At 34.9% G+C, this 17,505-nt stretch overlaps 1 protein-coding gene across 1 annotated transcript in view; it reads right to left on the bottom strand.

The window, feature by feature from the left end:
* LOC119516421 (disintegrin and metalloproteinase domain-containing protein 18-like) overlaps positions 1 to 17,505 on the bottom strand; it is a gene marked incomplete at its 3' end in the record, with an annotated part of 113,605 nt that overhangs the window by 9,589 nt on the left and 86,511 nt on the right. The window contains exons 15-17 of the mRNA XM_037812772.1: positions 11,858 to 11,963; positions 10,821 to 11,010; positions 3,477 to 3,557 (exon numbers count right to left, since the gene is read on the bottom strand). Of these exons, the coding sequence (XP_037668700.1) occupies positions 3,477 to 3,557; positions 10,821 to 11,010; positions 11,858 to 11,963 (377 nt within the window). The remainder of the gene's footprint in view (positions 1 to 3,476; positions 3,558 to 10,820; positions 11,011 to 11,857; positions 11,964 to 17,505) is intronic.

The raw sequence follows: 17,505 nt of genomic DNA, 5'->3' as shown, positions 1-17,505 counted from the left end.
TGCTGTTCTTATCTTAACTTCTTGACATTGGGGTTTAGCACACTAATTTTCAGTGTAATGAAATGATAAATTGCTAGGCAGATTGATGGAGAAAAAGGTAATATTTTGAATAAAAAGAGAATAACAGTACAATAACAGTTGGTATTTCAAAATTAATGAGGTTTCTGAAAAACCGTATGCTAATATAACTGAACTGAAATTGTAAATGAAGGAGCTGCCGAATGAGAGCTGTGACCATGGAGTAAACACAGTTTCTCCTAGAGTAAGTTTCATCTTACTTCATTTTTAATTTATTTTTTTTTTATGATGGAAAGCAATTTTATTTTTCCCTAGGTAATTAGTAAAATAAAAGACTTTAATGGAAAATGTTTAGTACTGTCATGTCACCCTGAATGCCAGCGATTCCTTGAATTGACAAGAAGCCAAATCGAAGCCCCAGAGTACGCATTTCTTCATGGCCTTTCAACGGTTTTGCATGCACAAAATTTTTTGCCATTGCTTTAGTGAATAGCAACATACTTTAAAAACTTTCATGTCTTCTATGTAACACCTAAAATCAAGTTGTATATTTATTAATACAGCTAGAAAAATAAAAAACTTAAAAATTCTCATTATGGGCTCATGGTGCTAAACACATAATATCTGCAAACTTAAGTCTTTTTAAAAATTTCTACAGGACAAACTCCTGTTTTAATTTCAAAGACATACAATTTGAAATCTAGCAAGATTGTTAAGTCAATGTACATATTAATTATTTCATTTAATCTTTATTTGCCTGGGGAGTTAATTCCCATTGTCCACTGAATGAATGCTGTTCAAATATTAATAAATATATTACAGTATTTACAAGCATTTGCATATACTCTAATGTTGATAGAAAGTTAAACTACTGGGAGGGAAAGGAAGCTTTCCCAACAGGGAGACCGAAAAGAACTGGCCCGGCTTGAGATGTGTTAGGATGCCACAGCTCAAGAGGGCTTTTGTAGCCAAAGGACTAAAGAAAGCACCAAACACATTCTGAGACATGAGCTTTTATTATGCGGTTTACCTACAGGGTGGGAAGTTGGTCACATTGCCCTGAATTCAGGAGCTTCTCTGAATGATTCAGGAGCTCCTATGAATGGCGGCGGGTTCAGAGCTCAAGGCGAAGACACTCCGCACTTTGGGGGGCTGAATAGGCTGGTCATAAGGGCTCAACATTCCAATGGGTATGAGAGCATAAGGTGAGAGCAGGAGTCTTCCAACATCCTAGGTCAAGCAAACTGCTGTGTGCAGTCTTCAAGGTACTTGGGGAAGGCCCTGGGCCCAGGGCTCCCACTCAGGGTAAGAATGAGGAAAGAGAGAAGGGTCACCTTCAAATGTACACACAGTGTTGTAAGACACATCAGACTCCAGCTACATGACCGGCCAGCCGCAGCTTTTTTTGGTTGGATCAGAGGTAAATGCTGAACAGCAGGGAACCAAGACAAAGAGGAACACTGCAAACATCATCTTAGAAGTAAGAATAGGAAGCTATGCCTAAAGTCAGACTAAGCTGTGTTTTCAAGTGGGGGGGTACACATCATGGATAAGGGAGGGTTAAATCTAAGAATTTGTTTTGTCACCAAAAGGTGGTGCTAATTTGATTTCTACAGTTTTAACTGTGCCATGTGCCACGTGCCATGTGCCCTTTTTTTTCCACTGTTTCAGCAAAGATACCGTCCCCTCTCTGAGGGTCTATTACTGAAAACCTGACATTCCTGTGCTCTGGTAGGAGGTGATCCTGAAGGCTGAACTGGCCTACGCAGCACCTCAACCTGAAGAAGTGAAGGAAAAGATATTTACTCAATATGTGCTTTGTGAACGTGAACTCCTCATTTTTAGAGTTCAGTTTCTTATGTTGTAATAAAAGAGTTAATCGGCCGTTGTTATTAAAAAGCACATTATCTTAGGTGCATGTTTTACATACAATTACCATTTCCTCTCATGGAAATCCCTTTCTGGTAGTCCTTCCAGAAGAAGTTGCAGCCCGGGGCCAAAGAATGTGGATCCACGTAACTATGTGGAGTATAAAGTTCAAATAATTTCTAGGAAAATTTTATGAATGAGATTCACCCAATAAAATTTTTAAAGCCCTTACAGAAGAGTCTTTAAAAGAATGTAAACATTCCATAACCACTACAGATGCCCTGGTGAGTCACTTTTACTTGCTCCTACAGATGAACCGTTAACATGCATTAGTTCAGTCGACTGGCAAAGTTTATTTAGTGAGAAGTAATTTTAAGCCATCTACTAAACTGTAAGTTTTAATCCATTAACAACTCCCACCAGAGTTAATTTTTTTATTTTTATTTTCCTTTTAAATTATTTTCTTAATTATAGCATATATAGAAAAATAAAAACATAAATACACAAATTTACTTTTATGTAATTCCTTTATGTAGTCATACGTCACAGCAAAGAATTTTATCAAAAGAAAAAATAAATCCAAAGGTTCAAATAAAATAACAATTGAATCTACATAGTAAAAAAGTGAGAAAACAGATTTGTATTCAACAAAACAAACTATCAATAATCTAAAATCTCTAATTTTATATTTTGAGATTTCACTGAACAATATTAAGACTAAAGAATTAAAATATATAATTAAACAAATAAAAAGATTGAGCAAATTAGCTACAGAAAGCAAAACACAAAACATGAATATGTGGCTAAACTCTTTGTTATAGCCCATAGAAATTTAAAGACAATGTGGTGCCATTCTATATTCTATAAATACAAAAAACTTAAATATTATAAAATTGAATACTGAATGCACAACTTTATGATGGTACTGTGAACAACTGATGGTACACTTTGGATGACTGTATGGTATGTGAATATATCTCAATACAATTGAATAAAAATACTGAATACTGATAAATTTTGTGAATTTGGGTTCAATCATGCAATGTTGGATGCATTGCACTGATTTTTTTTTTAGGGAAATAATAAAACAAAGGAGAAATCTTGTAAATTTTAAGAAGTGAAGACAAAATGTAAATATAACAGTAAATTTGCATTACCAAATTAAAATATGTAATCAATTGAAAAGAAATGAAAACTGCTTTGCATGAGGATCCATTCCGTTAGAAACCTATCCATAAGAACAATCACAGAGTTCCCTAAAATGTACTCGTTTTTCAAGTACACAGTCTAGTCAAATATGCACACAATATGATAAATAAAATATGCACTTATTTGTATATAAATTTTTTTTTCCATATAAACATGTTTAATTTTGTGCCTACAATAAATTCAATAAACATATACTACAATTTATGTATGAATGTTAGAATTAGCTCAGTGATTTTCTTTAAACTAGTCAGGTAGCCTAGGCAACCTCAGTTTAAAAGTGACATAGACTCTCAATTCTCCCAAACAGGATAAATGCTTACTTTGAATTACCCACAACAATACTATGTAACTTAAAGCTACTAAAAGTAAAAGTTACTTACCCCATTCCCTTTGCATTTTGTAGTGGCATTACAATTATATCCCATTAAACGAGCTTCTCTGCAGGTTTTATTTAAACAATACTAAAATGAAACAAAAGTAAAAATATTTCATAATTGTTTACAAAGTTGATATAAAATGAGAAGAGCAATCATTAAGTATCTGTTATATATACACAAGAGATGCTCAGTACATAAAAATGAAAGACATTTAATTCTCTATCACTGATTCTGATACAAAGCTTCTCGCATTCCAACACAAAAAAGCAAACAGTGATAAGTGCAAGGAAAAAAATCTGACAATATTTGCCTTTAAATCATTTGTATAAAAATGTCACATAGTTTTAATTTTGATAGCTTCAAATGGGTATTGAAATAAGAATCTCCATTAGATGAGATTTCCATATTATTTTTATGTTGTTGATGAATAATTGGTTAAAACAGTGCTAATGATTTGTCCTCTTGAAAAATGAAACAGAAATCATTAGTGTTTAGATTTCAAATACAGCACAATATTTTGGCTTTCAAATTATCATGAATCTTTGGTAGAATATTGATAAGAATAACATGGCAAGAGTAATGCTTTAATTTTATTTGTATCGAAGTCTAATTCCCTTGTTATATCAAAATGGGTAATCCACTGGTAGTCACCTGGATCTTTGACTGCTGCCTAATTTTCCTTTTCAGTCTGTTAACTGTTTTTCTAGCATCTTTTCTTTTTTCCTTTATTAATGTCTAGCATAAAATATAATTAAATCATTCCAAATATGAATGTGTCAAATGAGAATGAAAATTAGCTATCTGCAATTATTTTCTCAAAATTAATAGATAGCAAAAAAAGTAAATTATAAATTTTATTTGGCATATGAATACAATAAAATTGTCTAAATTAGACCAGTGCATGTGTGGTGAGATTGAGGAGGTAGAAGAAATTAAAAGTCATTTAGCTGATTCTTAAATTATCTACCATTTCTTAGATGTTATCTCAAACCATACATGCTAATCAAGAACATAAGAAAATAGGGACAAAGTCTGTTTCATAAATCATTTTGGTAGACAAGAAAATATATCATATAGTACAATTAAATGACTCTTCCAACAGCATATGAATCCTGCATAGAGGTATTTTCAATACTTGTGAAATTATTTTAGTGCCATATTTAGAATAGCAAAAGAATTTTCCATACACAGATGCAAAAGAACAAAAAGGCATATCAATGATAATTTAACTTATATTATAGCATATGCTAATATTGAAATTGAATATGATAGCTAAATATCCTAGGATTCTGCAATCCATCAGGGAAGACTAATTGGAAAACATGTACTTGCATTAAAAGATAGGAGACTCAATTTTTAAAAATTCAATGTTTTCTACATCCTGTGATGAAGTTACTCTTTGCCACCCTCTAACACATTGCGTATCCCCACTGTTTCACTATGAATGTGTATAAATTTAAGGAGGCATGCTTTAATCAAATACTACACCACAAGTGATGTGCAATAAATAGTAGTTTGGCAACAAAATCTCTATTTGCCCAGAGTTCTGGTTCCTATGCATTGCGTATGTGCAAATGAATAAAAAAAAACAAAACTCAGAGGCTGAAAACATTTTTTCTTAAATAATTAATGTTATTACAGGCATATCTTATATTGTGCTTCACTTTACTACACTTCACAGAAATTGCATTTTTTACAAATTGAAGGTTTGTGGCATCCCTGCTTCAAACAAGTCTATCGGCACCATTTCTCCAACAGCAGGAGCTCACTTTAGGTTTCTGTGTCATAATTTGGTAATTCTTGCAATATTTCAGACTTTTTCATGGTTATTATATCTGTTATAGTGATCTGTGACCAGTGATCTTTGATGTTACTATTGTAACTGTTTTGGGGTGTCATGAACTGTGCATATAAGATGGCAAACGTAACTGATAAATGTGTATTCTGACTACTCCACCAATGGGCTGTTCCCTGTCTCTCTCTCTCTCTCCTTGGGCTTCCTTAGTCATTGAAGCACAATATTAAAATTAGGTCAATTAATAACCCTATAACACCCTCTAAATGTTCAAATGATAGGAAGAGTAATAGATCTCTCACTTTAAATCAAAAGCTAGAAATGATTAAGCTTAATGAGGAAGGCAGATTGAAAGCTGAGATAACCTGAAAGATTCAGCCTCTTGCACCAGTTAGCCAAGTTATGAATGCAAAGGAAAAGTTTTTGAAGGAAATTAAAAGTGCTAATCCAGTGAACACAAGAATGATAAAACAAAATAAAAACAAGGCCCTAAATTTCTTCAATTCTATGAAGGCAGAGAGGGTAAGGAAGCTGCAGAAGCAATTTTGAGATCAGCAGGGATTGGTTCATGAGATTTAAGGAAAGAAGCCCTCTCCATAATGTAACAGTGAAAGTTGAAGCAGCAAGTGCTGATGTAGAAGCTGCAGCAAGTTACACAAAAGATCTAGCTAAGATAACTGATGAAGGTAGCTACAATAAATAACAGATTTTCAATGTAGATGAAACAGCCTTCTATTGGAAGAAAATGCCATCTAGGACTTTCATAGCTAGAGAAGAAAAGTCAATGCCTGGCTTCAAAATTTCAAAGGACAGGCTGACTCTCTTGTTAGGGGCTAAAGCAGCTGATGACTTTAAGTTGAAGTTAATGCTTATTTATCATTCCAAAATCCTAGAGCCCTCAAGAATTATGCTAAATCTGTTTTGCCTGTGCTCTACAAATGGAACAAGAAAGCCTGGATGACTTCACATCTGTTTATAGCATGGTTCACTGACTATTTTAAGCCTACTTGTTGAGACCTAATGCTCAGAAAGAAAAAATTTCTTTCAAAATAGTACTGCCCATTGACAAGGCACCTGGTCACCCAAGAGCTCTGATGCAGATGTACAATAAGATTCATGTTGTCTTCATGCCCGCTCACCCAACATACAGTCTGTAGCCCAAGGATCAATTTTAACTTTAAGTTTTATTATTTAAGAAATACATTTCGTAAGTCTACAGCTGCCATAGACAGTGATTCCTCTAATGGATCTGGGCAAAGTTCTTCTGGATACCTTCTAGAAAGGACTCACAATTCTAGATGCCATTAAAAACATTTGTGAGTCATGGGAGGAGGTCAAAATATCAACATCAATAGAAGTTTGGAAGAAGTTGATTCCAACCCTCAAGGATGATTTTAAAGGGTTCAAGATGTCAGTGGAGAAAGGAACTGCAGATGCGGTAGAAATAGTATGAGAACTAGAATTAGAAGTGGAGCCTGAAAATATGACTGAATTGCTGCAATATCATGATCAAATTTTAACAGATGAGGAGTTGTTTCTTTTGAATGAACAAAGAAAGTGGTTTCTTGAGAAGGAATCTACTCCTGGAGAAGATGCTGTGAACACTGTTGAAATGACAACCAAGGATTCAGTTGATAAAGGCAGGGTTCAGATTATTAACAAAGGATTTAGTTGATAAAGGCAGGGTTTGAGAGGATTGACTCCAATACTGAAAGAAATTCTACTGTGGATAAAATGCTCTCAAACAGCATTGCATGCTACAGAGAAATTTTTTATGAAAGACAGAGTCAGTCAATGCAGTAAACGTTATTGTTGTTTTATTTTAAGAAACTGCCACAGCCACCCCAACCTTCAACAACCACCACCTTGATCAGTCAGCAGCAAGACCTTCCACCAGCAAAAAGATTATGACTTACTGAAATGATGATTGCTGTAATTAGATGATGGTGAGCATTTTGCACCAATAAATAATTTTTAATTAAGGTATGTACACTGTTGTTTCAGAAAGAATGAATGCTACTGCACACTTGATAGACTACAGTATGGTGTAAACATATCTTTTACATGCATTAGGAAACCCAAAAATTCATGTGACTTCTTTATTGTTATATTTGTTTTATTCTGGTGGTCTGGCACTGAACCTGCAATGTCTCCAACGTATGCATGTATTTGATGAAAAGAATACTAGTCATTTAACAACAAAGGGAAGAAACAAACTACAGTCATTTTAGAAATGAAAAACATACTTTAGCCAAAATATCAATGTTATACATACCCAAATATAATTCCCACATAATATAACACAGATTGTTATCATTAAAACATTTTTCATCCTGCTAAGTTTGCAATGAGACCCAATCATCAGTGAAATCTCAAAATAATCCAGATGCTTGGCATTCTTAAATCTGCTAGATAGTCATGATAAAAAAATTCTGCCAATTTTGAGCAACTTTCCAAGCAAATATAGTTGTGTACATTTCCTAATCTCTCTCAAGCTATATTAACATACAAAGATTAAGAGAAATTTACTACCTTCACTAACCCTAATTTTTCTTGTGAGTCTAGGATACCTAAGTACCACAAATACCATTCATGACCTTCCATATATTGTTTTCTAGACAATTTAGATTCATTAGTACTACAATTCCAAATTGCCTAGTTGCTGTTTTAGTATTTAGTATAATAATAAAGACAACATGAAGATCCCAATTTTTGTTCTCCCCAAGAATTCCAACTATCTTTGAAACACCTAAGACTCCTTGTTTCCTAAATTATCCACAAAAAGTAAACCCTAAAGTCTGCACTTTTTCATATATGATACACTTAATTCCAAAGTTGGCTAAAGAATAAAGATAGAGAAAAGAAACACTTTATATTAATCCTCCTTAGATTACCCACAGATCCAACAGAATTGGATCAACTTTGTTTTAGGTATCTTAAAACAGTGGATCAAGAAAATAAACTGTAGCTCCAAGCATGGCACCTATGTGGGTCTGTATGTCCTCCATCAGGGTGACTTTGACTGGAGATTGATTGGAGGGCAGTGAATCCTCTTGTCCATGCATGGGTAGCATGGGGACCTTGCAAAGGAGCATGCTGTTTGTAAAGATGTGGATGTTGATATCAACGTATCTTCTAAATAAGCAGAATTATCATTTTGATTTTATTGGCCAATCTATAATCTGGATTCAGAAGTAAGTATTTGCTCCTTTTTGGTCAATCGATCTAGAGCTAGTTAAATCAAAAGCAAAAAATCACCCATAGCAATTCTGAAATCCAGCAGGGCAAATATTGGGAATTTCTTGAGTAGGTTTCAAGGCCTATTAATAACTCATCTTGGCTCTTGGCTCTTGGCTCTTCCTTCTCAGATCTTAGTTCTACCCTCTAAGTCTTCCTTTTTTATGATGGGTAGCACCTATTTTCAGCTGAACAGTTTTCTTAGCTGCTTCATATCAGTAGAATATTTCATTTTGTATCTTTTTTTTCCCTTTCATCCTTGCTGGCAGTGTATCCAATTTTCTCAAAATTTTCATGGACTTCCTGTGACTCTCCCTTTGGTTCACTGCAACGGACAATAGCCACACTTGCAAATCTCTTTGAAATAAGCCCTTTTCTGCTTTATGCTTCTCTGAGATAGCTGAAGGACAAATCCATTAAGCTTCCAGAGACCTCATTTTTGATTAGGAGGATCTGTGAGGCACACACCCTTAATCTCCTTAAAGGACCATTTGTGTAACTGAATAACACTCTAGTACTTTGATCTTTTGAATGGTTGTTACAGTCTTGTTCTTTATCTCTAGGCCATGTTTCCCTGACAGTGCTCAGAAGCCATTTCTTAATTTTAGCATCTTTGGCTGTCTGGAGAGGCTGAGCATTCTGAAAATTATCAAACCCTGGTTCATTTTTGTAAAAAGTTCTTCTCTCAATTTATTTATTTCCTTTCATATTTTACTCTAAGTAGCAAGAAGAAACCAGGAGCTAGATCATCAGCTTCATTAGATACCTGTTTTGATTTCCACATACCATAAAGCAACAATGTTGGTATGTTTCTGCCACCAAATAATAAAAGACTCTCTTTCATCCAGTTTCCAATGACATGTTCCTCACCTTTTGAGCTGTCACCAGCAGTGCCCTCCAAGTCCAGAGTTCTACTTACAGTCTGTTACATGGAATTTGAGCTTTCTCCATCACGTTCCTTGACGCTCCTGCAGCTTCCACCCACTTCCTGGCTTTATAGTCACTCCCACATTTTTCAGTATTTTGTTACAACAGGTCTTATTTCCAGGTACGAAAATCTGTATTATCAATTGCTGCATAACAAATAACCCCCAAAATTTACTGTCTTAAAATAGAATATGTTTATTTTATCACCATTTCTGTGGTCAGGAATCTGGGAACATCTTAGCTGGGTTCTCTGCTTCAGGGTCTCTGGCAAAACTGCAATCAGGGTATGAACTAGGACCATGGTCACATCTGAAGGCCCAACTGGGAAGAATCCACCTCATAGCTCACTCATGTGGTTTTTGGTAGAATTCAGTTCCTCTAAGCTTTTTAGATTGAGGGCCTCAGCTCTCACTGGCCCCAAAATGCTTTCCATGTGGGCTTCTCTACCACAGTAGCTTGTTTAAGCAAAGCAAGCAATCTGAGAAGATAAAACAGACCATGTGTGCAAAATGGAAGTCATTGTCTTTTTTAACCTAATCCTAGAAATGACACCTCATAACTTTTGTTATATTCTGTTTGTTGGAAGCAGGTCACTAGGTTCAGCCCTCTCCCAGAGGGAGAAGATTATACAAGGGAGTAACTACCAAGAAGCAGGATCACTGGGAGACTTTTTCAAAGCAGGCTAACACAGCAAGCAAGCCTCCCAAGGGATTAGGATTGCTGAACCCAGACATAAGAATTGGCTAACTGATCCACTTTCTCAAGGTTTTGGCTTAAATTTCTAATTCAATAAGTAAGTGCTAAATTCCATGGAAATTTATAAGACAGTGATTTTACATTGCTGATTTAAATCTCAGGTGACTTATATAATTGTGATTTCTGGAATATATGTCCTCATACCAACAGATGAACCCCTGAGCCTTCTTTATTTTATGAATACATGAGTGTAAGTACCCATATGTATGTATATATGCATATATTCATAAACTTGCACTAGTACAGATTTTTAGTTTAGTTCTTCCAATCTTCTTTTATGTATATTTTGATCAGACACATAAGCAAATGATTTAAGAAATATGTAAGCTCAATTATGTTTCTTTGTGAAGAAGGGAAAATGAAAACTCAGTATTGAAATTTTATAATTTAAAGTTGTCAGATTTCAAAGATCTGAAAATAAATCATGTCAGTGTGGAATCCTGGTGCTTAAAAACATACATATCTTCGTACATAAGGACTGGAGGCACGGTAATCCAAAAAACATACAGGAAATAAATTTCAGCATCACATTCAAATCCAGGCCATCTGATTCTGATAACCATCACAAAATATGGCATCTGTTTATTAACATAATTTAGCACAGCTAAATATAAATTAGCATATTTTGTTACCATTTGTGGACCACACTTGGTGCCGTCAGCCACATAGGCATAATCCCTTCCATCTGATCTCACTGATGACCCAGTATTTATGGATATGCATACATGACCTTGAATATAAGAATAAATTGCAGGTTGAACATTATTTTTATAAGCATTCTTATGTGGCCAAATACATGCTAATTTTCCACAGAGAACATCCCTAGAAAGGAAAGACAGAAAATTCCTTATCATTTTGCCTTTTAATGATGCCAGCTTCCAAATAAGTATTACATGGATGATAACATAAATGCTATTTAATTGATGACATAAAACCAGATAAAAGCCAAAATAAAAACATTATCTTATGGTGCACAACAAATAAAAGCAATTCAATTAATTAGCATTCTAGCAGAATTGAAATGCATACATACACTGAACTTTCCTATGTAGGCATAACTTCATTTCCTATGGCAAAACTCAACAGTGTTCTCTAGCCTTCTGTTATCCTGGAGCACTCTATTTTACCACATTCTCTGGGAGAATTCATCACTTCCCCTCACCTTGGTATAGCTTGGCTGGTCTGGTTACTTATTCCCCAACACCATTTGTTGAGAGTGCAGATGAGATTTGCTCTTTGTGCATTTTGATTAAGCCTAAAGTCCCCACCGTTATCTCTAGCCAGTACATATCTGTACTACATAGTCTCTTCATTTTGATCCTAAGCTTTTTCCAATATACCAATATTCCCAGTGCTTTGCAAATGTCTTGAGAATTTAGGAAATTTTAGAACCCCTCTTTGCCTCAAATATACCAAAGGGTACCACAGACACCCTATTTGGCCATTTATAATCTATCATTGGGTAGCTGGCTTCTGTAAGAGGCTTACTATATTCCAAGACTATGTACCAAAAAATGATATCTGTCACTTCTTGCTCTTGGAAGGGCTCAAGTTTATCTAACAAATCTTGTCCTCAGTGGAAACACTCATTCTTAGCTACAATGTGTCTACTGACAAGAAAAATATAATTTTTATGATTCAATAAAATAAACATTTTCTATGTACATACTTCTGGTCACAAGGCAATGGTTGTGAATTTTTAAAACCACAGTTTCCAAATCTATCACGGAGAGAATTAACTTCTTCAAAACAGGCAACTGGAGCACCTTGAGCACCTTAAAATGCAAGCATGCCAGTTAAATTATCATTCTGATCCAAATGATGCCTGACAATAAAAAACTAAAGGAACTTTTATGTATTTATAATCAAAACAATCATGATTTTTAACTACCTATCATGCTTATGTTTCTGTGTGTATCCCTATCAATGCAAGCAGAAAGAAAAAACTAACAGAAAAGAGAAAAGGATTATAACAATTGCAGAAAATTACATTATTGTTAAAAACAATTTGCTGGATTCCAGTCATCCAAGACAGCGGCATAAAATGCTTGAAGTTTCCATTCCCTACAGAATTTTTGAAGTGCTAGCAAAAACTGGCAGAGATACATTCTTCAAAACTCTAGAAAACATAGGGTTGCAGTAACTGGGTGAGTGCCAAATCGAGAAAAGAAAACTTAAAGCTTGTAGGAGAAGCTCCTGGTGCCCTTGTTGGCCCTTCCCCCACCTCTCTCTGGTGCAGTGTGGAGCTGGCCTGTGCTCCCATTATGTGTCCCTGGCCATATTCTAGAGAAAGCTGAGTAACCCCTAAGCACATACTGGGTGCCTGTATCTCTGTGCCAATCTCTTGGGTGGCAGCCTGAAACTCATCGTGGACTCTCTCTACAGGCAGAAACAGCTCATGAACAGATAAAGCAGTACAGGAAACAATTCAATCATAACAGCCAGGGGCAAAAGATTACTGGCTTAACACACAACAGAGCACCCTGGAGGGGTGAAAAGATTATTTATAGGGAGTAGAGGGGGCTTTCAGATTCCTGTAAAAGGGGATTCCTGAGACCCTGCACTCAAGCCCAGGACAAGGTGCAGGCTCAGAAAAGACAGCGAGGACCCCACACTTTTGCCTCAGGGCTGACCTTCATAATAGGAGGGCTAAACTCTGAAGGAGAGCAGCAGCCAATATGGAGCCCATTTGCAAAAACTGCGAAGCTGTTTTTTTCAATGGGTTGTTTGCATTTGTTAGTTCTTGGCACTCCAAGGAAATCTTTGTCATATCACCAGCTGCATACAACTTAAGGAACAGAGAAATCAGGGATTAAATTCCAGAGTTAGCACATCAAAATATTAATATGTACAATGTGCAACAGAGGATTACAAGACAAAGAAAGAAACAGGAAATGATGGCCCTTACAAAGGAAAAAGATATAAATACAGAAACCATCAACAAAGAAGACCAGACTTTGGACATACTAGCCAAAAATTTTAAAAGTTATCATCAATATACTCATAGAGATAAAGGAAAACACAGAGAAATAACTAAAGGGCATCATGAAATGATGAATGCACAATATCAAAATCTAAATGAGATAAAAAAATTTTAAAAAAGGAACCAAATAGAAATACTGTGGTTGAGGACCACAAAACCTGAAAGGAAGCCCCCTAGAGAGCTTCAACAGCAGATTAGAGCTGGTAGAAGAAAGAAATAGTGACTTCAAAGATAAGATAATTGAAATGATTTGGGCTGAGAAGCATAGAGAAAAAAAGAAGGAAGAAAAGTAAACAGAGCCTAAAGACGTGTGGGGCACCATCAAGCATGTCTGTAGAGGCATGGTGGAAATCCCAGAAGAAGACAGAGGCAGAAGGACTATTCAAAGAAATAATGGCAGAAAATTTTCCAAATTTAACAAAAGATATGAACATTCATATTCAAGAATCCTAATAAACCACAAACAGGATAATCTGTGCTACAACCATGCCTAGTCACACTGTCATCAAACTGTTGGAAGCCAAAGGCAAGGGGAGAATCATGAAAGCTGCAAGAGAAAAGGAGCCCTAATATTAAGTGCCAATGTCTCATCAGAAACCACGGAGGCAAGAAGTCAGTGGGATGAAATGCTTAAAGTGCTGAAAGAAAATAATTGGCAACCAAGAATTTTATAACTGCCAAGACTGCCTTTCAAAAATGAGGGAGAGATTAAGACATTCTCATATAAACAAAAGCTGAGGGCACTTGTCACCACTACACCTGCCCTACAGGGAATTCTTCAGATTGAAAGGAGAGGGCACTAGAAAGTGGATCAAAGAGGCATAAATAAATAAAGATTTCCAGTAAAGGTAAGCATACAGGTAATTTTAACTGCCAGTATTATGGTATGATTATTTTTGTACAAAACTCATTTTTTACTTCTTACAGGTTCTAAAATGCAAATGCACAAAAAGTTATGACACATCTTTGGTTTGGGACAGATAAAGTATAAAGATATCATTTGCAACAAATACAACAAAGAGGTGGAGGGTACAGAGATGGAAGGTATTGTGTTTGTGCATGTTTTTTGTTGTTAACTTGGTATCAAATCAAATGTGATTGTTATGGATTTAGGATATTGGATTTAGGATGTTAATTTTAGGCCTAGAAGTGACCACAAAGGAAATATCTGAAAAATATATACAGAAGGAAAAGAAAAGGGACTCAAAATGGTACAGTACAAAAAACCAAATAAATATGAAAGTAGGTATTAACAGAAGAATTGAGGGACAAAAAGGTGTAAGAATTAACAAGACCAAATAACAAAATGGTAATAACAGTAGTCACCTTAAATGTAAATGGATTAAACAATCCAGTCAAAAGGCAGAGATTGGTAAAATGAATAAAAAAGCATGATCTAGTTATATGCTGTTTACAAGGAACTCACTTTGAATTCAAAGACACAAGTAGGGTGAAAGTGAAAGGAAGAAAAAAAAATATTCCATGCAAAAAGTGACCATATGAGACCTAGGGTAGCTATACTAATATTAGATTTAATAAACTTTAAGTCAAATGCTGTTTAACAGGACACTTTATACTGATAAAGGGGTCAATACAAAAAGAAGACATCATAGTTAAAAATATATATGCACCTAACAGCAGAGCCCTGAAATACATGAAGCAATTATTGATAGATTTGAGAGGAGACATAGAAAGTTCTACATTAATCCTAGGTGACTTCAATGTACCACTTTCAAAAATGGATAGAATAACTAGACAGAAGATCGATAAAGAAATGGAATACTTGAACCATACTATGAACCAAATAGCCCTAATAGACATTTATAGAATACTTCTTCCAACAACAGCAGAATACACATTATTCTCTAGCGCACATGGATCATTCTCCAGATAGATCATATGCTAGGTCACAAAACAAATTTCAATAATTTACAAATAAGAAATAACAGGTATCCAAATTGAAAAGGAAGAAGTCACACTTGCCCTAATTGCAAATAACATGTTCCTATATACAGAAAATCCTGAAAATCCACAAAAAACTACTAGAGCTAAGAAACAAATTGAGCAATGTGGTAGGGTACAAGATCAACACTGGCAATGAAAAATCTGAAGAGCAAATCAAGAAAAAAATAACATTTACAAAAGTAACTACTATAGATAGTACCGAATTGTTCAAATGACAGTGGTTAAATTGGGAAACTGTGTTGTACATGTGGTAACCCAATAAAAAATTTTTAAGAAACAAGAAAACAAAACATATTTGCTACAAAGGGCAAGAGATTAACCCTAGAAATATTCAGAGATCTACATCAGTAAAATTTTAAGTGTTCATGCCTCTGGCATTCCCTGAGAATAGCCACAGAGTAAAAGACAAACTAATGCCTCTTGCATCTAATATGATGAAGACAGAAGTACAATAACTAATAGGCTTCTTTGAGTTCTACAGGATGTATATTCCACAACCAATAGTAGTGTTCCTGATTGGGCCAAACTGACTATTTCAATTAGTCATTGGGTAAGTGCTTCCTTGTGAAGGGAGCGCCCTGGGGTGAGGTATCTCAGTGCATTTGAGACAAATCCTGAAGGAGCTGACAGCTGGAATCCATATGATGACAGTGGGAAGTATTTTTTTCAACTACACCTTATTTTCTTTTCTTATACCATTTTTTTTTCCTTTAACTGCACTTAGAACAACTAGCTTTATATTTCTTTTGTCTTTTTATATTCATTGTCTGTCTCTTGAGTGTAAGCTCCATTGAGTACAATGACTATGTGTGTCTTGTTGATCACTATCAATCAGCTCATTGTGCATAGAATATATATATATATATATATATATATATATATATATTTGATGGACAAATTTACTTACTCTTTTACACTTGCTTTAAAAACTTACATATACATAAAGAAAACACACACAATTTAAGCAACTTCTTCTCAATTCATGTCTCACACAGTATACTACCCTATGAGCAGCCTTTTGCCATATGGTGTTTGGTAACCTAAGAATAAGAAAAGGGACTACATAGAATGGAAAGTGAGTAAGTGAATAAAAGAAGTCTACTGAATGAACAAACTGCATCAGAAGATCAAATATTTGATCCATTTAGATCAGTTCTCTTTTGTAGGGTATTTAGAGCATATATTACAGGAGTAAGTGCACAAGAATACTTACGTCTTTCCTAAATATCCTCTTTCAGGTAGAACATGAAAAAATATCAAATGTCAAGTAGCTTAATTCTGGGTCAAAGACATTTTTATTTAAAAAGCTGGATGGCTTTAGGGATTCCTTAATGGATCGTACAGAAAGTATATGAAACTATATTTTTAAACTATATATTAAATCTTTATTATTGATTGTGAAAATAAAAAATATTATTTTCAAATAAAAATGAAGCATTGACAGAGATCCTGAAAACACAGCCTACAGAAAATAGCACTGGACGTGAAAGGAAATGAAATAAGCTTCAGTGGCAGAGAGATTCCAAAAGGAGCCGAGAGGTCACTCTGGTGGGCACTCTTACGCACACTTTAGACAACCCTTTTTAGGTTCCAAAGAATTGGGGTAGCTGGTGGCGGATACCTGAAACTATCAAACTGCAACCCAGAACGCATGAATCTCGAAGACAGTTGTATAAAAATGTAGCTTATGAGGGGTGACAATGGGATTGGGAAAGCCATAAGGACCACACTCCACTTTGTCTAGTTTATGGATGGATGAGTAGAAAAATAGGGGAAGGAAACAAACAGACAAAGGTACCCAGTGTTCTTTTTTACTTCAATTGCTCTTTTTCACTCTAATTATTATTCTTGTTATTTTTGTGTGTGTGCTAATGAAGGTGTCAGGGATTGATTTAGGTGATGAATGTACAACTATGTAATGGTACTGTAAACAATAGAAAGTACGATTTGTTTTGTATGACTGCGTGGTATGTGAATATATCTCAATAAAATGAAGATTAAAAAAAAAAAAAGAAAGAAAGAAAATAGCACTGACCTAAGATTTAGGAGATCATAACTCTGCAGCTCTGGTTGAATTTTGGTTATATCAACTGATCTGAAACTTGTTACTAAGAACAAGTTTCAAATAATTATGAAGACAATATGAACCACATACCATGTCATTTGCTATTAAATATACTTCTCATATTACTACTTTGCAAGTAACTGAAATTTGGTTTTATGCTACCTGTCTTTATTCAACAAGAAAATATATATACAGGTGAATGTATTCCATTAGTAATTTTGATCAACCCAATTTTAATTCCTTTAAAACTACAAGATCATATTGGGATATTGTGAATAATTGCTGGCCCAAAAAAGCAAGCACA

Source organism: Choloepus didactylus, chromosome 20 (assembly GCF_015220235.1).
Source record: "Choloepus didactylus isolate mChoDid1 chromosome 20, mChoDid1.pri, whole genome shotgun sequence".
NCBI lineage: Eukaryota > Metazoa > Chordata > Mammalia > Pilosa > Megalonychidae > Choloepus > Choloepus didactylus.
This window is presented reverse-complemented; position numbering and strand designations above follow the sequence as displayed.